Genomic DNA, 18887 nt, shown 5'->3' on the forward strand with positions numbered 1-18887 from the left:
CAGGAATCTGCATTTTAACTAGTTGCGGGGATTGTGGGGGGCAGTAGCTGGCTGTCTTGTGGCATTTCCGTGGCTCTGCAGTGTTCCCCCACCCCAGGACCAATATCTTCAGGCCACACTGACGGCCTGACCCCCATGGGTAGAATCACTTAGGGGCCACTTCCTAAGTTGCTGTCCAGCCTCAGAGACCCCCTAGTGCTTCCTGGAGCTGAGGCTGTGGGCAGCCATCCCAGCGACCAGGGAAGGGATTTCCGCAATTTCTCATACAAACAGATCATCATGAGGACAGAGGGCAGGAGACTTTGGTCAGTTACCTGGGAATTCTGGGCTGCCGGGAAACGATTTGGGCCTCTGTCAGTTTCTTTTTCATGTATAAGGAGGGGTAAATTTGTATATTAGAAACTTATTCATCCCACTCAGGACAATAAAAATGAATGGACAAAAAGCCTTTACATTCTTCTGAGCATTGATGGACCTGGGGAGAAGTGTGGTGGCGGGAACTGGACCGACCTGAATCTCCCTGCTTTGCAGGAGAAGGAATCCAGGGTTGATGGGGAATCTAAGAAGGAAGAGTGGGCCCGGGCGTGGTGGCTCACGCCTTAATCCCAGCATTTTGGGAGGCCCAGGCAGGTGGATAATTTGAGGTCAGGAGTTCGAGACCAGCCTGGCCAACATGGTGAAATCCCATCTCCACTAAAAAAAGAAAAAAAATTTAGCCAGGCATGGTGGTGCACGTCTGTTATCCCAGCTACTAAGGGGGCTGGGACAGGATAATCACTTGAACCTGGGAGAGGGAGGTTGCAGTGAGCCAAGATCTCATGATTGCACTCCAGCCTGGGCAACAGAGCGAGACTCCGTCTCAAAAAATAAAAATAAAAATAATAAGAAGAAAGAAGAGTGGGAGGACGAAGCAGAGAGGAACTCAAAAGTTGGTTATGGGGCACCCGGAGGACGGATGGCCACTGTGGAATTGAGACTGCCGCATGGCTCCAAGTAGACTTCCAGAGCCTTTAAAATTTTATGACTGCTACACAAAAATGTCATGTCAAAGTGATTATTTTTATTTTTTAAGTGGTATCGTTTAAAAATGGCATGGTCTCATAATCAAAATTTAAAACTTTTGTGCTTCAAAGGACATCATCCAGAAAGTTGGAAAGAGGCTGGGCACAGTGGCTCACACCTATAATCCGAATAGTCTGGCAGGCTAAAGTGGGAAGACGGCTTGATCCCAGGATTTCAAGACCAGCCTGGGCAACATAGTGAGACCTTGCCTCTACAAAATAATCAAAAAATTAGCTGGGCACGGTGGCAACACGCGTCTGTAATCCCAGCTACTTGGAAGGCTAAGAGGAGAGAATCACCCGAAGCCGGGAAGTCTTGGCAACAATGAGCCGTGATCACGCCACTGCACTCCACCCTGGGCAACAGATGTGTCTCAAAAAAATAAAAATAAAAATAAAATTGGCTGGGCATGGTGGCTTATGCCTGTAATCCCAGCATTTCCGGAGGCTGATGCAGACGTTTGAGAGGCAGGTGTCACTTGAGGTCGAGAGTTTTAGACCAACTGGCCAACATGGTGAAACCCCGTCTCTACTAAAAATACAAAAATTAAGCACAGGGGTGTAGCTCAGTGGTAGAGCGCGTGCTTAGCATGCACGAGGCCCCGGGTTCAATCCCCGGCGCCTCCAGTTCTTTACGCCGGGCGCGGTGGCTCACGCCTGTAATCCCAGCACTTTGGGAGGCCGAGGCGGGCGGATCACGAGGTCAGGAGATCGAGACCATCCTGGCTAACACGGTGAAACCCCGTCTCTACTAAAAAAATACACAAAAAATTAGCTGGGCGAGGTGGTGGGAGCCTGTAGTCCCGGCTACTCGGGAGGCTGAGGTAGGAGAATGGCATGAACCCCGGGGGGCGGAGCCTGCAGTGAGCCAAGATCGCGCCACTGCACTCCAGCCTGGGCGACAGAGCGAGACTCTGTCTAAAAAAAAAAAAAAAAAAAAAAAAAATTAGCCAGACGTGGTGGTGCACGCCTGTAATCCCAGCTACTTGAGAGGCTGAGGCAGGAAAATCGCTTGAACCCGGGAGTCGGAGGTTGCAGTGAGCCGAGATCGTGCCATGGCACACCACCCTGGGAGACCAAGTGAGATTGTATCAAAAAAAAACAAAACACAAAAATTGTCACATGATACCATTTCAGCCCACTAAGATGGCTAGAATTAAAAAGACACAGAGCATAACAAATGTATCTGGGGATGTGGAGAAACAGGAACCCCCAGACACTGCTGCTGGGAATGTAAAATGACAGACACTTTGAAAAATAGTCTGGCTGATCCTCAAAAGGATAAAAACACATTTACCATGTAACCCAGCTATTCTTCTCCTTCATACATATCCAAGAGAAGTGAAAACATAAGTCTGCACAGAAACTTGTGCATGAATGTTCACAGCAGCGTTATTCAGAATAGCTAAAAAGTGGAAAGAACCCAAATGTCCTTCGAGGGGTGAATGGAGAAACCAAATGTGTTCTATCCACACACAAGAATATTATGCAGCCAGGAAAAGGAATGAAGGACTGGTCCATGTTACAACACAGATGAACCTCAAGAACAGCATGCTCAGTGAAGGAAGTTAGAGACAGAAGATCACCTAGTGTATAATTCTACTTATAAGAAATGTCTGGGAGAGATGCATCCATTGAGAGAGAAAGTAGATGAGGCCAGACGCAGTGGCTCATGCCTGTAATCCCAGCATTTTGGGAGACCGAGGCAGGCAGACAACTTGAGGTCAGGAGTTTGAGACTCCTTGGCCAACATGGTGAAACCCCGTCTCTACTAAAAATACAGAAATTAGGCCAGGTGTAGTGGTGCACGCCTGTAATCCCAGCACTTTGGGAGGCCAAGGTGGGCGAATCATCAGGTCAGAAGATTGAGACCATTCTGGCTAATGTGGAGAAACCCCATCTCTACCAAAAATACAAAAAATTAGCTGGGTGTGGTGGCACATGCCTGTAATCCCAGCTACTGAGGAGGCTGAAGCAGGAGAATCACTTGAATCCGGGAGGTGGAGGTTGCAGTGATCCGAGATCGTGCCACTGCACTTCAGCCAGGGCAACAGAGCGAGACTCCATCTCAAAAAAAAAGAAAGTAGATGAGTGGTTGTCCAGGGAAATAAGGACTGGTGGTGATGTCTCAGAGGGGCAGAATTTCTCTTAGAGTGGATGAAAATGTTCTAAAATGGGTTTTGGTGATAGCTCCACAGTTCTGTGCTTTGAATTGTACAGCTCAATGAGTGAATTGCATTGCCTGTGAATTGCGTCACCATAAAGCTATAAAAACAGGGTACAGTCTGGATGGATCCCAAGATGCCTTCAGATGGTGGCCTTTGAGAGAGTCATGAGGGGCTAGGGTTGGTGGGCTGGAGAGACAGTCTCTTGGAGCTGAAGCCTAGAGCATGACTTTTAGCTGGTGCAGGAGTGGCTTCCTTCTCTCTCCCATCTACAATTCAGAGATGGCTCAGGGAAAGATCTGGACATCCTGGCTGTGGAAAGGCGGTTGTGCAGAGTGGAATGGACTCCTAAGTGGCAGGCAGGTGACAAGCGGTGTCTAGTTCACCCAAGGGAAACTTTCACCAGGGAGCATGGTTTATGGGTTCTGTCTCTCCAGGACTCTTTGGAGAATGTAATGGGGTACACTGCATCCATGCTGAAGTCCTAAGCCCCAGGACCTCAGAATGCGCCCTAATTTGGAAATAGGGTCTTTACATAGCTAATTAAGGTACAGTGAGGTCATTGGGGTGGACCCTACTTCAATATGACTGGTGTCCTTATGAAAAGGGGAAAGGTGGACAGTCACACCCAGACAGAACGTGATGAAGATGACGATGGCCATCTACAATGGCAGGAGAAACCTGAACAGAATCCCAGCTCCTGGCCCTCAGAAGGACCCCACGCTGCCCACGTTGACCTTGCACCTCCAGCCCACAGACTGTGAGGGGAGAGATGTCTTGGACTTAGGGCCCCTTGTCGTAGTACTTCCTTAGGGCGACCACAGGAAACCGTCCCAAGGGCAAGAGCGTGGTTGCGCTCAGCTGGGGTTGGGGAGGGGGCCCATGAGGAGGAGGTGGGAGGCCCAGCCAGGTTGGAGGGTCAGAACGGGGTCAGAACCCGTGGAGCTAGAGAAGCCCATAGGGGAGCCTCAGGATTGCTGAGACCAGTGACCTTCGGCCCCCGGTGGCCTTGCCTTGGCCCACAAGGGTCAGAAAAGCCTGGTCAGCCAAGCTCAGACAGCCGGCAGGATGCCTTCCAACCTGCAGAGGGTCCTATCTTGTCCCACAGGCAGACCTACATCACCACTAGCCAACCCTCCAACGTGCACAGGCCCCTGCCCTCATGGCCCCCCTCTTAGGTCCGGCAGGTCCTGCCTCCTTCTGATGCAGAAGCTTCTCTGGCCTCTGGAGCCAGGGCACACCTCATGCAAGGACAGAGTCCAAATTCCTTTGTCCTTGGACTCCACTTGGCTGACGTCACCTTCCTGTGCTCAGGGAGTTTCCCCAGCCTGCTGTCCCAAGTCCGGGCTTTCCCTCCGCCCCTCCCCACTCTCAGGCTGGTGGGGTGGGGAAAGCAGCCCATTCCTGGGCTCAGAGACTCCCACCCCAGCTCAGAGGGAGCAGGGGCCCAGCCAGGGACGGACCCCCATTCCTCCCAGGGACCCCAGACCTCTGTCTCTCTCGGGTAAGTCTCCATCTCTGTCTGTCTGTCTGTCTCTGTCTCTGCCTGTTTTCCACGCGCTCAGCAAGGCCTCCTGCCCTGAGAGAGGCTCCGCCCACTACTCCCCCTTCCCCCATAAAACCAGCTGAGTCTCCGTGCCAGGAAGGCTGCGTGCACCGGAGCTGGGTCATCTCAGGTGGGGAGTTGGGGTCCCCGAAGGTGCGGACCCTCTGGGGAGGAGGGTGTTTCTCTGAGACACTTTTCCTCACACCTGTTCCTCGCCAGCAGGCCTTGGCTCCTTGAACTTTTGGCCGCCATGTGCTTCGCGAAGGTGAGTGAGAGGCTGCGCGTGCTTTTGTGGGCATGTCTGAAAACAGACCTTAAGGGCGCGGGTGCCTCAGTATTTCCCGAGGTGCCCGTGTGTCAGGGCTCAGTCAGGGGCGCCCAGTGGCAGGAGGATAGTGATGGGGCGAGAGAGTCACTGGAGGCGCGGGAGGTCACATGTGTCGGGGCGCTGGAGAATGGCAGGGGTGCAGATGAGAGGGAGCACCTGTCCCAGGAGCCCCTCACAGCCCAGAAAGCCCGGAGCAGGGGTGGGGCAGCGCTGTCCTGGAAACGACTCAGAGAATGCTCCTCTCAGAGGCCGGCTCAGCTGGGCGGGCCCAAGAGCAGGGCCTGTGTGGGTCCGGGTGTCTCTTCCTCCTTTCCTGGGTTCCCTCTGACCTCCCATCCTCTACCGCTGCCCCACCGCAAATGTGAGGCCCACCACACCCTCCAGGGAGCTCTGCAGCCTGTGACAATGGGGTTTCCATGATGTGGCCTGGCCCAGGTTCAGGACAGTGACCCGGAGGACGCATGGCTCCCACAGGCCGGCACGGTGCTGCTTTCACCCTGGTTCATGGGAAATCGGGCTGGCGGGATGGGACCATCGCTGCCTGAAAGTGTGCAGACAGCTGCCCTGCCCCGGAATATGTCCCCAGGCCCTGCGCACTCTGTGGGTGAGTCTCACCAGTCTGTGGTGGGGGAAACCAGGCATGTCACCCCTGAGACTAGGCCCTTCACATGGGGGCTCAGCGGGGGATTCTGTGGGGTGCCTCTGGCCTCTGTGGATGCAGCCACCTGTCTGCAGGCAGGAACGGCCCGGGCCCTGTGGGCCTCCATGTTGGCAGTCGGGAAGAGTGGCAGGTTGTAGGGTGGACCTACCTGGCACCCCTGAATATTAATCAGCTCATCAGAGAGGAACGGCCGCTGTTACCTTCTCAATCGTCATGTCCCTAAACATTTTTTCCTCGGTCAACCCTCACCTGGGACCATGGTGCTTGTGGGAAACCCAGCTGAGCCAGCCTGCTCCAGGACAGTGTCCATCCTCCCGTGTGTGTACATGGAGGGGTGTGTGTGTGTGCAGGGAGGACACCCCGGCCCACCCAGGCCCTGCTCTTGGGAGGAAGGGTCACCTAGGCCCATGCCAGCCCTGCTCTTGCGCCTGCCCAGCTGAGCCGGCTCCTGAGAGAAGCGCTCTCTGAGTCGTTTCCAGGACAGCCCTGGCCCAGTCTTTCCAGGCTGTGAGGGGCTCCTGGGACTGCTGCCTCCTCTTATCCTGCACCTCTGCTGTGTGTGTGTGTGTGTTTGTGTATGTGTGTGTGTGTGTGCAGAAAGAGGCGTGTGTGTGTGTGTGTATATAACTTATCCTGGGAGAAAGGTTAAGGTCACACATGGTGCCTGAGTGTCACCGTTATTTCCGCAGGTCCACTCTGCTGCAATTAAAGATCTGAGGGCCGGAATGGTAATGCCCCTCCCTACTTCTGCTCAGGGATTGGGGGCCTGGGTCTCAGCCTGTGACACTGAGGACACTATGGGACACCTGGGACCCTGGAGGGACAAGGATCAGGCCCTTTGGTGCCAACACTGCCTCTCTTCACAGCATCAAGCCGTAGACAGATATTGTGATAAAATGGAAAATGCAGAATCAGGACCTGGACAGGTGGGTGGATTTGCCCTTAGGCGCCAGTTCACATGTCCCCGCCCCCAGGCTCTCCACCCTGTGAGGGGCTCAGGGTGAGAAGGATGAAGAGGGACCCACAGGCTCCCTCATCCCTTACCCTGGGCAAATGCTTGCACCTGGGTGGCAGTGAGTGGGCGGGTGGGGGATCTGGACGCCCGGGGAGACTGAGGGAGGCGTTCAAGCCCCAGGGCTCCTTGAGGAAACAACAGGGTGCCAGACGTGGCCCAGGCTCCTGGCTGGACCCAGTTCGGGGTGTGTGGGAGCTGAGGACTGGCTGGGCTTGAGGACTGGCTGATGTGGAGTGCAGGGCAGGCTGGGGCCTGGAACCGCGTGCTTTGCTCCTAACAGGTGATGTCGGGCCTGGCAGAGCTGGAGGTGAGCCGTGGCCTCCCCCTCCACCAAGCTTAGTCTCTGGGTCTTAGGCTCCACAGGACACTGGGTCTGGGCTCCGGGTCCCCTTGGGAATCACCTGGACCAGTGGAGGCCACCGTGGGGAGGGGGCAGCCAGGAGCAGCATGAACCCCCTGTGCCCTCCTCTCCCCAGGACAACTTCAAAGAGAGCTACCTGGACACATTGGAGGCTCATTATCAGGAACACCACCCAGTGAGTATGACGCACCCATCTGGGCACCTTGCCTCCCTTCACCCCTGCTCTGTCTTTTCTTTCTTTCTTTTTGTTTTTTTGAGACAGAGTCTCGCTCTGTCGCCCAGGCTGGAGTGCAGTGGTATGATCTTGGCTCACTGCAACCTCCAAATCTCGGGTTTAAGCGATTCTCCTGCCTCAGCCTGACGAGTAGTTGGGACTACAGGCACCCGCCACCATGCCAAGCTGAATTTTTTTTTGTATTTTGAGTAGAGACCGGGTTTCACCATGTTTGCCAGGCTGGTCTTGAACTCCTGACCTTTTGATCCGTCTGCCTTGGCCTCCCAAAGTGCTGGGATTACAGGCGTGAGCCACCAGTCCCGGCCAACCCCTGCCCTGTCTTGATGTGGGTGTGGGCAGGGTGTGACCAGCCCCTGAGCTTGGGGTGCAGGGCTGGGAGTGACAGCCTAGCTGGGACCTGCCCACGGCCTCACTCCTCACACAGTGGCAGAGCCCTAAAGGCACGATGAGGGCCCTGGCCTGGTGACCAAGCAGACGCAGCCATCGTGTCACTGCCATGGAGGTGAATGCAGAGGAGTGGGACTCTGGGAAAAGTCCCTCTTGTCCATGGGGCTGTGGTCAGGAAACCAACACCTGTGGGTCTCCATCTCCCAGGGTCAGGAAAAGGCTGAGAGGCCTGGGTGTGGCCAGGGCCTGGGGCTGACACCCCCACCTACAGACCCTGAATGGTGCCCCCATTGCACAGAAGCTCATTCCTCTACTTGAAGAAGAAAGAGATGGATTACGGTGCCGAGGCAACAGGTCCCCTGTCCCGGATGTTGAGGATCCCGCAACCGAGGAGCCCGGGGAGATCTCTTGGGAGAAGGTCATGAGACAGTTCCAGGCCATGCTGCAGCGGCTGCAGACGTGGTTGCACAGGGTTCTGGCCTGGGTGAAGGAGGCGGCCGCCCTGGTGCTTGAAATGCAGGCCCTCTGGAAAGAGTTCGAGAGTTTCTGGTGCTGTCTGTCAAAGCTCTTCATGTCCTCTTTCGAGTCCTAAGGAGTCCCACAAGTGGGGGTTGGAGGAGCTGACACCCCAGAAGTGCTCTGAACCCCACTTTTCAAGATGAAGATACTGACACCACCTTTGCCCTCCCTGTTACCGCGCACGCACCCTGACCCCTCCCTCAGCTCTCCTGTGCCCCGCTCCCCTCCCACATACTCAGTCCCCCTGCCTGGAGTTCCTGCTGCAGCTCTGACCTGGGGCTGTCACCCTGGCATCTTAATAAAACTTGCTTATACTTACCTGGCAGGGGAGATACCATGATCACGGAGGTGGGTTTCACAGGACAAGGCTGATCCATTGCTGTATTAGTCCGTTTTCACACAGGTATAAAGAATGCCTGAGACTGGGTAACGTATAAAGAAAAGAAGTTTAACTGACTCACAGTTCCACACGGCTGGGGAAGCCTGAGGAAGCTTACAATCATGGGGGAATGTGGAAGAGAAGCAAGGCACGTCCTACATGGCAGCAGGAGAAGCAGGGTGGGGGGAACTACCAAACACTTTTGTGTGTGTGTTTGTGTGTTTTTTTTTTCTTTGAGACAGAGTTTTGCTCTTGTCTCCAGGTTGGAGTGCAATGGGGTGATCTTGGCTCACTGCAACCTCTGCCTCCCGAGTTCAAGCGATTCTCCTGCCTCAGCCTGCTGAGTAGCTGAGATTACAGGCATGCGCCACCATGCCAGGCTAATTTTGTATTTTTAGTACATTTGGGGCTTCACCATGTGGCCAGGCTGGTCTTGAACTCCTGACCTCAGGTGATCCGCCCACCTCGGCCTCCCAAAGTGCTGGGATTACAGGCATGAGCCACCGCGCCCGGCTGCCAAACACTTTTATACCACCAGAGCTTGTGAGAACTCAATCACTTACACCAGAAGCGCATGGGGGAACCGCCCCCATGATCCAATCACCTCCAACCGGGCCCCTCCCTCAACATGTAGGGATTACAGTTTGAGATGATTTGGGTGAGGACACAGAGAAAACCATCTCATTCTGCCCCTGGACCCTCCCAAACCTCATGTCCTTCTCACATTTCAAAACTCAATCATGCCTTCCCAACAGTCCCCCAAAGTCCAAACTCATTCCAGCATCAACCCAAAAGGCCAATCCAAAGTCTCACCTGAGACAAGGCAAGTCCCTTCTGCCTATAAGCTTGTAAATTCAAAAGCAAGTTAATTACTTCCAAGACACACTGGGGGTACAGGCATTGGGTAAATGTTCCCTTTCCAAATTGGAGAAATTGGCCAAAAAAGGGGGCTACGGGCCTCAGGCAAGACCCAAATCCACCAGGGCAGTTGTTAAATCTTAAAGCTCCCAAGCGATCTGTTTGGCTCCATGTCTCACATCCAGGGCTCGCTGATGCAAGGGGGGTTCCCAGGGCCTGGGGCAGCTCCGCCCCTGTGGCTCTGCAGGGTGCAGCCCCGGCAGCTGCTTTCATGGGCTGGTGTTGAGTGCCTGCGGCTTTTCCAGGCACACAGAGCAAGAGCTTGGTGGATCTACCATTCTGGGGTCTGGAGGAGAGTGGTCTTCTTCTCACAGCTCCACTGGGCAGTGCCCCAGTACAGAGTCTGTGTGGAGGCTCCAACCTCACATTTCCCCTCCGCATTGCCTCAGTAGCGGTTCTCCATGACAGCCCTGCCCCTGACGCCAACCTCTGCCTGGACATCCAGGCATTTCCATACATCCTCTGAAATCTAGGCGGAGGCCCACAAAGCCCAGCTCTTGTCTTCTGCAGACCTGCAGGCCCAACACCATGTGGAAGCTGCCAAGGCCTGGGACTTGCACCTTCCGAAGCAAGTCCTTGGCCTTCTTTAGCCACAGCTGGAGCTGGAGTGGCTGGGGCACAGGGCGCCATGTCCCAAGGCTGCACAGAGCAGCGCGGCCCTAGGCCAAGCTTGAATTAATCCCAGAAAATGGGTTTTCTTTTCTACTGTATGGTCAGGCTGCAAATTTTCCAGTCTTTTACGCCCTGCTTCCCTTTTAAGTATAAGTTCTAATTTCAAACCATCTCTTTCTGAGTGCATATAACCATATGCTTTCAAGAAAAGACAGGTGACTTGTTGAATGCTTTGGTGCTTAGAAATTCCTACTGCTGATGGAGTGCAGTGGCTCATGCCTGTAATCCCAGCACTTTGGGAGGCTGAGGCCGGAGGATCACGAAGTCAGGAGATCAAGACCATCCTGGCCAATATGGTGAAACCCTATCTGGACTAAAAATGCAAAAATTAGCTGGGCATGGTGGCGCATGACTGTAATCCCAGCTACTTGGGAGGCTGAGGCAAGAGAATCACTTGAACCAGGGAGTCCAAGGTTACAGTGGGCCAAGATTGCGCCACTGTACTCCAACCTGGTGAAGGACTGAGACTCCATCTCAAACAAACAAACAAACAAAGGGACTGGGTCTTGCTCTGTTGCTGAGGCTGCAGTGCAATGATGCAATCATAATTCACTGCTATGGATGGACGGACAGATGCGTGCACAGAGGCAGGGATGGATGGACAGATGCATGCACAAACACACTGAGCGCCTACTAGCACAAGACCAGAAATACAGGGTTCTGCTCTCCCCGGGTACACAGGGTTGAGATCCAATAGGAAAGCAGCGAGCCAGCTGAGTCAGGGGTACGAGGAGCCAGTGAGCAGGGAAATGACCCGGGACATCTGAGGCCAGAAGCCAAAACTGTGGCATCAGTAGGGAGACTGCAGAAGGTGGCAGGTCCCAGATCACCAAGGGCCTTGAAAGCACGTGGAAGACTTTGTTCAATGGGGGAAACATTAAGGGGTTTTGCTTTCTGGAACTATCATCAGCTTCAGCGGGGGGCAGGGGGTAGGGTAGAGGCAGGGAGGCAGGAAGTTCTCACAGGGTCCAGGCAAGAGATGGTGGAGTGTGGTCCTGGGGAAGGGGGCAGTGGACGGATCTGAGGGAGGCTCAGTTAGGATGGGCATGGATTGAGTTCTGGCTCGATCCTGGTGACAGGGGACGTGAGGCTGGGGCCCTTGTAGGATGGCGTCCTGGTGCTGCTAATGCAGGTGGGAGAGTGGGAGGGGGAGGAGCAGGCTGGCAGAAGGCAGGCACGAGTGCAGGTCTGGGCGGGAGTCTGCAGCGCTCCGGGCTGGCCACACAGGTGGGGCAAGGGAAGTTGAGGATCCTGCCCTAGAGCTTGGTCTCCTCTGTCTGAGGTCACATTCCCCAGAGGTGGAGCTCCAGAGGGAAATTCTTGTGCAAGCAGTTTCTCAGGGACCATGTGCTGAGGGGAATGGGAAGCAGGAACAGACTAGAAGCTCAATGAGGATGTGGTCTCAGCTGGAGAGGAGCCTGATCGCATGGGAGCTCTGCAGCAGGGATGGCAATGCCAGGGAGGCAGTCCCGCCTGAGGCCAGGCCCAGCTCTTTGTAGCCCCATATTAACCACATTGGCTGCCGGGGATCCTGAGTGTCAGGGGAAGGGGGCAGCCAGGGAGGGTGCCTAGACCCTGCGGAGGGCTTGGTGAGGCAGAGGCTGGGGAGGCTGTGTGCCTCAACATTCAGATATGGGCTTTGGCCGGGCGTGGTGGCACAAGCTTGTAGTCCCAGCTACTCAGGAGGCTAAGGCAGGAGGATTGCTTGAGTCAGGGAGGTTGAGACTGCAATGAGCTGTGTTCACACCACTGCACTGCGGCCTGGGTGACAAAGTGAGACCCTGTCACACACACACAAAAAGATAACGTGGGCTTCAAAGTTGAATTCAAGTAAGTCAGGGTTCTTCCACTTGTAATGAACAACTTCCTTAACCTCATTGTCTCAGGTTCCTCGCCTGAGAAATGCGAGGAGAATGGCGCCTGATGGTGGCATGGCCTTGCTGATGAAATGAGCCATTCCCCCGTGCCTCTCAGCACAGGGCCTGCCCTGGGCCGCATACTGTGCATTGTCAGCTGCTTTCAGAGCTGGGCTAGTGGCCGCCTTGAGAGCCAGCAGTCCGCGGGGGCTGGCGAGCTTCTGGGAGGAAAGGGTGGAACGTGACAGTCAGGTACAGAGCTACAGAGAACCCCAGCATGAAGGGGTAGGTGGCAGGGGAGAAGGACTCAACAGAGATGGAGAAAGACTGAGCCCAAAGGTGATCAAGAAGAAGAGTGAACAAGGAGGTGGTCAGCCGTGGCTGGGGCAAAGACAAGCCCAGTAAGTTACATGGACCTGTGTTTGTTCCTCCAGGGGCAAGGTGACCTTTTTAGTGCCTGTAGGCCCAGTGGGTTGGGAAACAATTTAGGCTGCAGTGGGCTTAGGTGTGAGAGGAGCGGAGGAAGTGAGGATTGAGTTGAGACCTGTGGCTGGAGAACTTGACCGGGAAGGGAGGGCAGAGAGCGGCGTGGAGTCGGGGGAGGGAATAGGTCCCATGAGCATCTTAGGATGAGGGAGTTGTGAGCGCTCAGCACAGGATGAGCCGATACAAAGAAACGGATGGGGGATGGATAGACTGACAGATGCATGCTCAGAGGCAGGGATGGATGGATGGACAGATGCATGCACAGAGGCAGGGATGGATAGATGGACAGATGCACTCACAGAGGCAGGGATGGATGGACAGATTCATACGCAGATGCAGAGATGAATGGACGGACAGATGCATGCACAGAGGAAGGGATGGATGGATGGATGGACAGATGCATGTACAGTGGCAGGGATGGATGGACCGATGCAGGCACAGAGGCAGGGATGGATGGACAGATGCATGCACAGAGGCAGGGACAGAGAGACAGATGCATGCACAGAGGTGAGGATGGATGGACAGATGCAGGCACAGAGGTGAGGATGGATGGACAGATGCAGGCACAGAGGCAGTGATGGATGGGTGGGCAGATTGGATAGATAGATGCCGGTAGGTCCTTCTTGTCCTGGAGGAGGTGATCCAGGCTGAGTCCTCACACCGGGAGGGGCAGGAGATGAGCACCTGGAGATGCAGCTCTGTGTCCCAGTGCACCGGACGTTACAGGTGACATTGATGTCCTGTCCTGATGAAACAGGAAACACAATTGTTATTTGAAAGTTGGGGGCTGAGGGCCGGGCGCGCTGGCTCACGCCTGTAATCTCAGCACTTTGGGAGGCTGAGGCGGGCGGATCACCTGAGATTAGGACTTCAAGACCAGCCTGGCCAACATGGTGAAACCCCATCTCTACTAAAAAGACAAAAATTAGCTGGGTGTGTTGGGGGGGTGCTTATAATCCCAGATACTCGGGAGGCTGAGGCAGAAGAATTGCTTGAACCTGGGAGGCAGAGGTTGCAGTAAGCCGAGATCATGCCATTGCACTCCAGAGTCTGGGCGTCAGAGGAAGACACCGTCTCAAAAAAAAAAAACAAAAAAAAACAGAAAGAAAGTTGGAGGCTGGGGCTGGGGGGCTGGGTGGAAGCTTGAGGGGCTGTGGGTCTGGCATGGGGCTGAGGGGAGGGTGCAAGAGCTGCCTGCCAGAGCCTGGGGCAAGGATGATAGGAGATGCCGGGGCCCCTGTGGACTGCCCTCTGGGAATCTCGTGGGGCTGGGGCTGCACAGCTGTGGTTGTGTAATTTCCCCCAGATGCATGGCATGACAAGTGTGCACGAAGGGGTGCAGGGCCTGGAAGCTCAGTGTGGTTAAAGAAATGCAAGGCAGGGAAGAAGGTGAGAGATGAAAGATATCGCCCTGATCAAAACACCAAACTTCCTCAGTTTCTCAGAAAAAGGACTCAGAGCAACAAGAGAACCTATAGTCAACAAGGACATTCATCAGCGCACATGTGATTTGAGCAAGACCATTGAAGCCCCTGCTGAAAGGCAGGCTGGCAGAGCCAGGGTACCTGGCCACCTACTTTGAAGTCTCTGTGCCTCAGTTTCCTCCTCTGTAAAATGGGCGTAGGAGACAGGTTTGGTGAGAAGTGAATGAAAACTTGTTTGCTACCCCTCTTAGGAATCACGTTTCATGCTTAGACGCTCAGCGAGTGGCTTTAGGGACCGAGAGAAATTTGCTTTTCAGTTTACCAGGTCGTTACCTATGAACCTGCCCTGAACAGTGCTGACCTTAGTTAGAGGTGGCCATGAAACTCATCCGCATGGGGTAATTGGGGCCTCCCTGTGGTGCTGCGGGGCTGTGTCTCTGTCTTAGTCACTTCAGGCCTCTCAGCAGCCAGAGCAGGAGCTGGCAGGTGGCTCACCGGTTGATGAGGAGCTGGGCTTCGGCCCGGGCTGGCATGTAAATCCTGTGGGTCCTGGCGGTCCTGAGCACCTGAGCTGAATCCGGAGGGAAGAGGCTGCTGTGGTGGGAAGAGGCTGGGAATGAGACCGGGCACTGGGGCCAGCAGGCTGTGGTCTGAGAGTGCCTGCTAGAGGAGATCTGTGTTCCCAAGGAGATGGAGTAAGACCTGGGGTGGGTATGGTACAGGGTAGGAGAGGACAGGCAGAGGCTCTGGACAGGGAGATGGGGGAGGGGAGACAGAGAACTCAAGGGATGTAGTGGGTGTGGCTTGAGGAGGGATGGGGGTAGGAATGAGGGAAGGTCTTGGGTCAAGGACGTGGACCTACATCCCCAGCAGATGGGGGTGGCAAGGGGGAGATGGGTGGGGGTCGCTGATCATAGACTGGAGCTGGGAGGAGGCCATGTTCCCAGGGCTGGGGCTGCCTGCAGAGAATGGCACGCACCTTGTAGGCTCCTGACCCTGCCCCCACACCCCCTCAAGTTCAAGTTTCTTTTCTTTTCTTTCCTTTTTTTTTTTTTTTTTTAAAAAGATGGCGTCTTGTTCTGTCGTCTAGGCTGGAGTGCAGTGACACAGTCATGGCTCACTGCAGCCTCAACCTCCCCAGCTCAAGCAAGCCTCCTGCTTCCCTGCCTCAGCTTGGAACCTGAGTAGCTGGGACCACAGGCGTGCGCCACCACTCCTGGCTAATTTTTTAATTTTTTTGTAGAGACGGGGTTCTCCTTATGTTGCCCAGGCTGGTCTTGAACTCCTGGGCTCAAGTGAACCTCCCACCTGGGCCTCCCAAAGTGCTGGGTTTACAGACGTGAGCCAACCCACCCAGCTCCTCCCCCTCAAACTTCTGTGCACAAAGTGCTCCTTACCCAGAGGAGGGTCCCCATCTGTGTGTAAGGTGGCCCCTTCCTCTGTGTGTTCTCTGGGTCTCTTCAGCCCTGTGGCCCAGTGTCCAGCACAGCCATGCTGACTAGGTGACTGGAGACACGGATGATGGAAGATTCAGGGGAGAGGCTGGGCAGAGGAGGCTGGGGCCACCTCTGGAGGGTGTCCTGCTGTTCCTTTTGGCCACAGCCCCACTCTCAGGTCCTTCCTGTGCCCCCCTTTCCTGGTGCAGAGGCAGCCTCAGCTTCAGCCCACTTTCCCCTGCAGAGGGTGAGGGGACCGACCTGTTTGCCGCGGCTGCCCGTGAGTTCGGCCACGTCCTGGGCCTGGGCCTGGGCCACTCCTCAGCCTCCAACTCCATTATGAGGACCTTCTACCAGGGCCCGGTGAGCGACCCTGACAAGTACTGCCTGTCTCAGGATGACCTCCATGGCCTGCAGCAGCTCTTTAGTGGGGGGAGGGGGGCCCACCCCAAAACCAATACGTGCCCTGCCCAGTGTCCTCTGCAGCACGGCCAGGAGACCTACACCTGCCTGATTCTTTCCCCACAGGGAAGGCGCCCCAAACCCCATAAGACAAGCCCACAAGGAAACCCCTGGCTCCTCTGCCCCAGACCCTGGCTCGCCCACACACAGGTGAGTCCCCCACCAACTGGGTGACCTTGGGTGACCAGCTGCCCAGTCTCAGTGTCCTCTGAGATGGGGATGGTGGGGGTCCCTGCCTTGGAGGAAACGAACCCCCCTCTCTGCTCACCTTTCCTTTCCTCCCCAGCCCGTCCTTCCCCATCCCTGATCGATGTGAGGGCAATTTTGACTCCATCGCCAGCATCCGAGGGGAAACTTTCTTCTTCAAAGGTGAGTCATTTCACGTGGCCACTGACCTCACGTATGTTGGCTTCCTGCCCACTTCAGTGACCACTGGGGCTGTGGGCTTACCCTGGAAGTGGAACTTTTTTCCTTCTTCTTTGAGACAGGGTCTTGCTTTGTTGCCTGGCACCAAGTGCAGTGGTCTGATCATGGCTCACTGCAGCCTCTAAATACGGGGCTCAAGCGATCCTCCCAACTCAGCCTCCCTCGTAGCTGTGACCACAGGCACATGCCACCACGCCTTGCTAGTAATTTATTTTTTATTTTGTAGAGATGGAGTCTCACAATATTGCCCAGGCTGGTCTCAATCTCCTGGCTCAAGTGATTCTCCGGTGTCAGCCTCCCAGTGTGCTAGCATTACAGGTCGGAGCCACCAGGCAGGGCCCTGGCACTTTCAGTGCTAAAAAGGGAAAAGTCCCAGGCAGGCCAGGATGGGCTGGTCACCCTAGATCCATTGCGCCCTTGATTTCCAGATGGGACCCCTCCTCACCCAGCACACACCCTGGGGGAGGAGACCTCCTGCTGTCTCATGCCTTCCTGCGAACCCCTTTGTCCCCTGCAGGCCCCTGGTTCTGGAGTCTCCAGCCCTCCGGACGGCTGGTGTCCCCGCGGCCCGCGCGGCTGCACCGCTTCTGGGAGGGGCTGCCCGCCCAGGTGACGGTGGTGCAGGCCGCCTATGCTCGGCACCGAGACGGCCGAATCCTCCTCTTCAGCGGTGAGTGGGGCCGGCGGCAGGGCGCTCTGGGGCCGGCGCAGGGAGCCCACCCTGACCTCCCGGCCTCCGCCCTGCAGGGCCCCAGTTCTGGGTGTTCCAGGACCGGCAGCTGGAGGGCGGGGCGCGGCCGCTCTTGGAGCTGGGGCTGCCTCCGGGGGAGGAGGTGGACGCCGTGTTCTCGTGGCCGCAGAACCAGACCTACGTGGTCCGCGGCCGGCAGTACTGGCGCTACGACGAGGCGGCGGCGCGCCCGGGCCCCGCTACCCTCGCGACCTGAGCCTCTGAGAAGGCGCGCCCCCCTCCCCTGACGGTCAGCAACCCAGGTGGGGAGCGCGGTGACCTGCGGGTTACTGGGCCTGGGGGTCGGGAGAGAGGTGTGGGGAATGGGGACATGGAGGCCACCCTGGGGAGATGGGGGTCCTTGGGCGTCGGGGCGGGGCGGGACCGGGACTCAAGCTCTGCTCCCACAGGTGACACCTTCTTCTTCAAGGGTGCCCACTACTGGCGCTTCCCCAGGAACAGCATCAAGACCAAGCCGGACCCGTGGGGCCCAACTGGCTGGACTGGCCCCGCAGCCCTGGACCCCCGCGCCCACGCCCCCCAAACCGACCCCCGAGTCCGAAACCTGCGACTGTCAGTGCGAACTAAACCAGTCTGTAGGACTGCGGCCCGCGCCCCTCCCGCTGCTCCTCCTGCTCCTGCTAGTGAGGGGTGTCGCCTCCCGCTGGCCCTGGTCGAGGGATGGGAGGCGCTGCGGAGGCCCCTTGTTTGTTCCCAGGGAGTGGGGCTCGGGCGCGGACTAAGCGCGGCAGATCTCCCACGGAGGGACGGCGGGGAACTGGTAGGCCCCTGGCGCTGGGCTCAGCCTCCACGGGGTCTCGCGCTGCCGGCGGCGCCTCCGGACCCCACAGCAGGGGCTCCCGCTCGCAGGGACCACGTGTCTGTCACCGCCCCTGTCGTTCCCTACCGTGGTCGCCAGGGGGCGATGGGACCCTGACTCGCGAGCCCGGGGAGGGGCGGGAGGACAGGGGCGGGCCCGCGGGCTCACCCGAAAGGAATGGCGGTCCCTGGCCGCGCGCTGCCCCCGCAGGATCGTCCTTTTCCAGGAAGAGCCAGCTTTTCTCGGAGAGCAGTCCCGGGACTCTCCGCAGCCCCGCCCCGCCTGGCCACTGCGCCTGGCGTTCCTGGGTCGTTAGAGGACGGGCCTGACTGCGAAGCTGTGCCCAGCCCCTCTCCCACCCGCAGTTTCTCACCCCGTTCTGCTCCCACAAGGCCCCCTACAGTTACTGCCACATTGGTGGGGACCTGGGTCCCAGACCCGGACCAAGCCCAGAGACAACCCCTGAGGACCCATGCGCCACGTCCTGGGTGGTGGCATCGGGGGCTGGAGGGATGACCCTTGCTCTCCAGACCCTGTTAACCTCGCTACCCTTCCTCTCCCCCGCCCCCTCCCCCAGGTCACCCAGCCTGGGCACCTCCCTGGGCCCAGAGCTGCCTCCCATCCAATTGGGCACCCTTCTATCCCCAAGAACCGCTTCCCTGCTTGCACCCTGGAGAGAACAGCTTGGCTCCCATCAACTCAACGCTGGTGGAAAGACAGGGACCGAACCCTGGCTCAGGCCTGGTCATTGCCTCCTCAGCACTCCCTCCTGGGAGGCCCTACCTCTAGAGTGAGGGGTGGGTGGAACCTGGGGGCACCTTGTTCACCCTGTCCCCACTCCCCACAGTTTTAGGATCTAAATGATTGCCTCTGGAACTATTCTTCTAGACTATCCCACATCAGAGTCACTGGGAAATTTAAGTTTGCAGATCCCACACACACCCTGAACCCTCACTCAGGGTGGGGTCAGAAATCTGCATTTTAACTAGTTGCGGGGATT

General features: G+C 56.5%; 1 protein-coding gene, 1 long non-coding RNA gene, 1 other non-coding gene and 1 pseudogene across 14 annotated transcripts; 3 read left to right on the forward strand and 1 right to left on the reverse strand.

The window, feature by feature from the left end:
- The first annotated feature begins 1616 nt into the window (after positions 1–1616).
- On the forward strand, positions 1617–1688 carry TRNAA-AGC (transfer RNA alanine (anticodon AGC)). Its single transcript has one exon. It is a non-coding gene; the product is annotated as a tRNA-Ala (tRNA).
- A 2822-nt stretch (positions 1689–4510) lies between these two features.
- LOC129015533 (interleukin-32-like) lies at positions 4511–8596 on the forward strand. 12 transcript variants are annotated; one of them, XM_063655003.1, is made up of 7 exons: positions 4511–4902; positions 4995–5037; positions 6451–6489; positions 6628–6687; positions 7057–7083; positions 7253–7312; positions 8058–8596. In XM_063655003.1, the coding sequence occupies exons 2-7, from the start codon at positions 5023–5025 to the stop codon at positions 8349–8351; spliced, it is 495 nt and encodes a 164-aa protein (XP_063511073.1). In that variant the 5' UTR covers positions 4511–4902; positions 4995–5022; the 3' UTR covers positions 8352–8596. The 12 variants fall into 12 exon arrangements, with proteins under 12 accessions (XP_063511073.1, XP_063511071.1, XP_063511079.1 ...); XM_063655001.1 differs by having other exon boundaries at positions 4537–4730; XM_063655002.1 differs by having other exon boundaries at positions 4546–4730; positions 4992–5037.
- Positions 8597–8605: 9 nt separating this feature from the next.
- LOC134738586 (uncharacterized) lies at positions 8606–13489 on the reverse strand. The gene is made up of 3 exons (XR_010124420.1): positions 13446–13489; positions 13274–13334; positions 8606–8700 (listed from the first exon to the last, which is right to left on the reverse strand). It is a non-coding gene; the product is annotated as an uncharacterized LOC134738586 (long non-coding RNA).
- Positions 13490–14391: 902 nt separating this feature from the next.
- LOC129016052 (matrix metalloproteinase-25-like) lies at positions 14392–18203 on the forward strand (annotated as a pseudogene).
- Positions 18204–18887: the final 684 nt, after the last annotated feature.

The sequence above is a fragment of the Pongo pygmaeus genome, chromosome 18 (genome assembly GCF_028885625.2).
Source record: "Pongo pygmaeus isolate AG05252 chromosome 18, NHGRI_mPonPyg2-v2.0_pri, whole genome shotgun sequence".
Taxonomy (NCBI): domain Eukaryota; kingdom Metazoa; phylum Chordata; class Mammalia; order Primates; family Hominidae; genus Pongo; species Pongo pygmaeus.

Coding starts and splice junctions, on each gene's coding strand:
- LOC129015533 (XM_063655000.1), top strand. CDS start 6,559: ATGGGACACCTGGGACCCTGGAGGGACAAGGATCAGGCCCTTTGGTGC. Junction 7,084..7,252: donor CGGGCCTGGCAGAGCTGGAG/GTGAGCCGTGGC, acceptor TCCTCTCCCCAG/GACAACTTCAAAGAGAGCTA. Junction 7,313..8,057: donor ATTATCAGGAACACCACCCA/GTGAGTATGACG, acceptor CCCATTGCACAG/AAGCTCATTCCTCTACTTGA.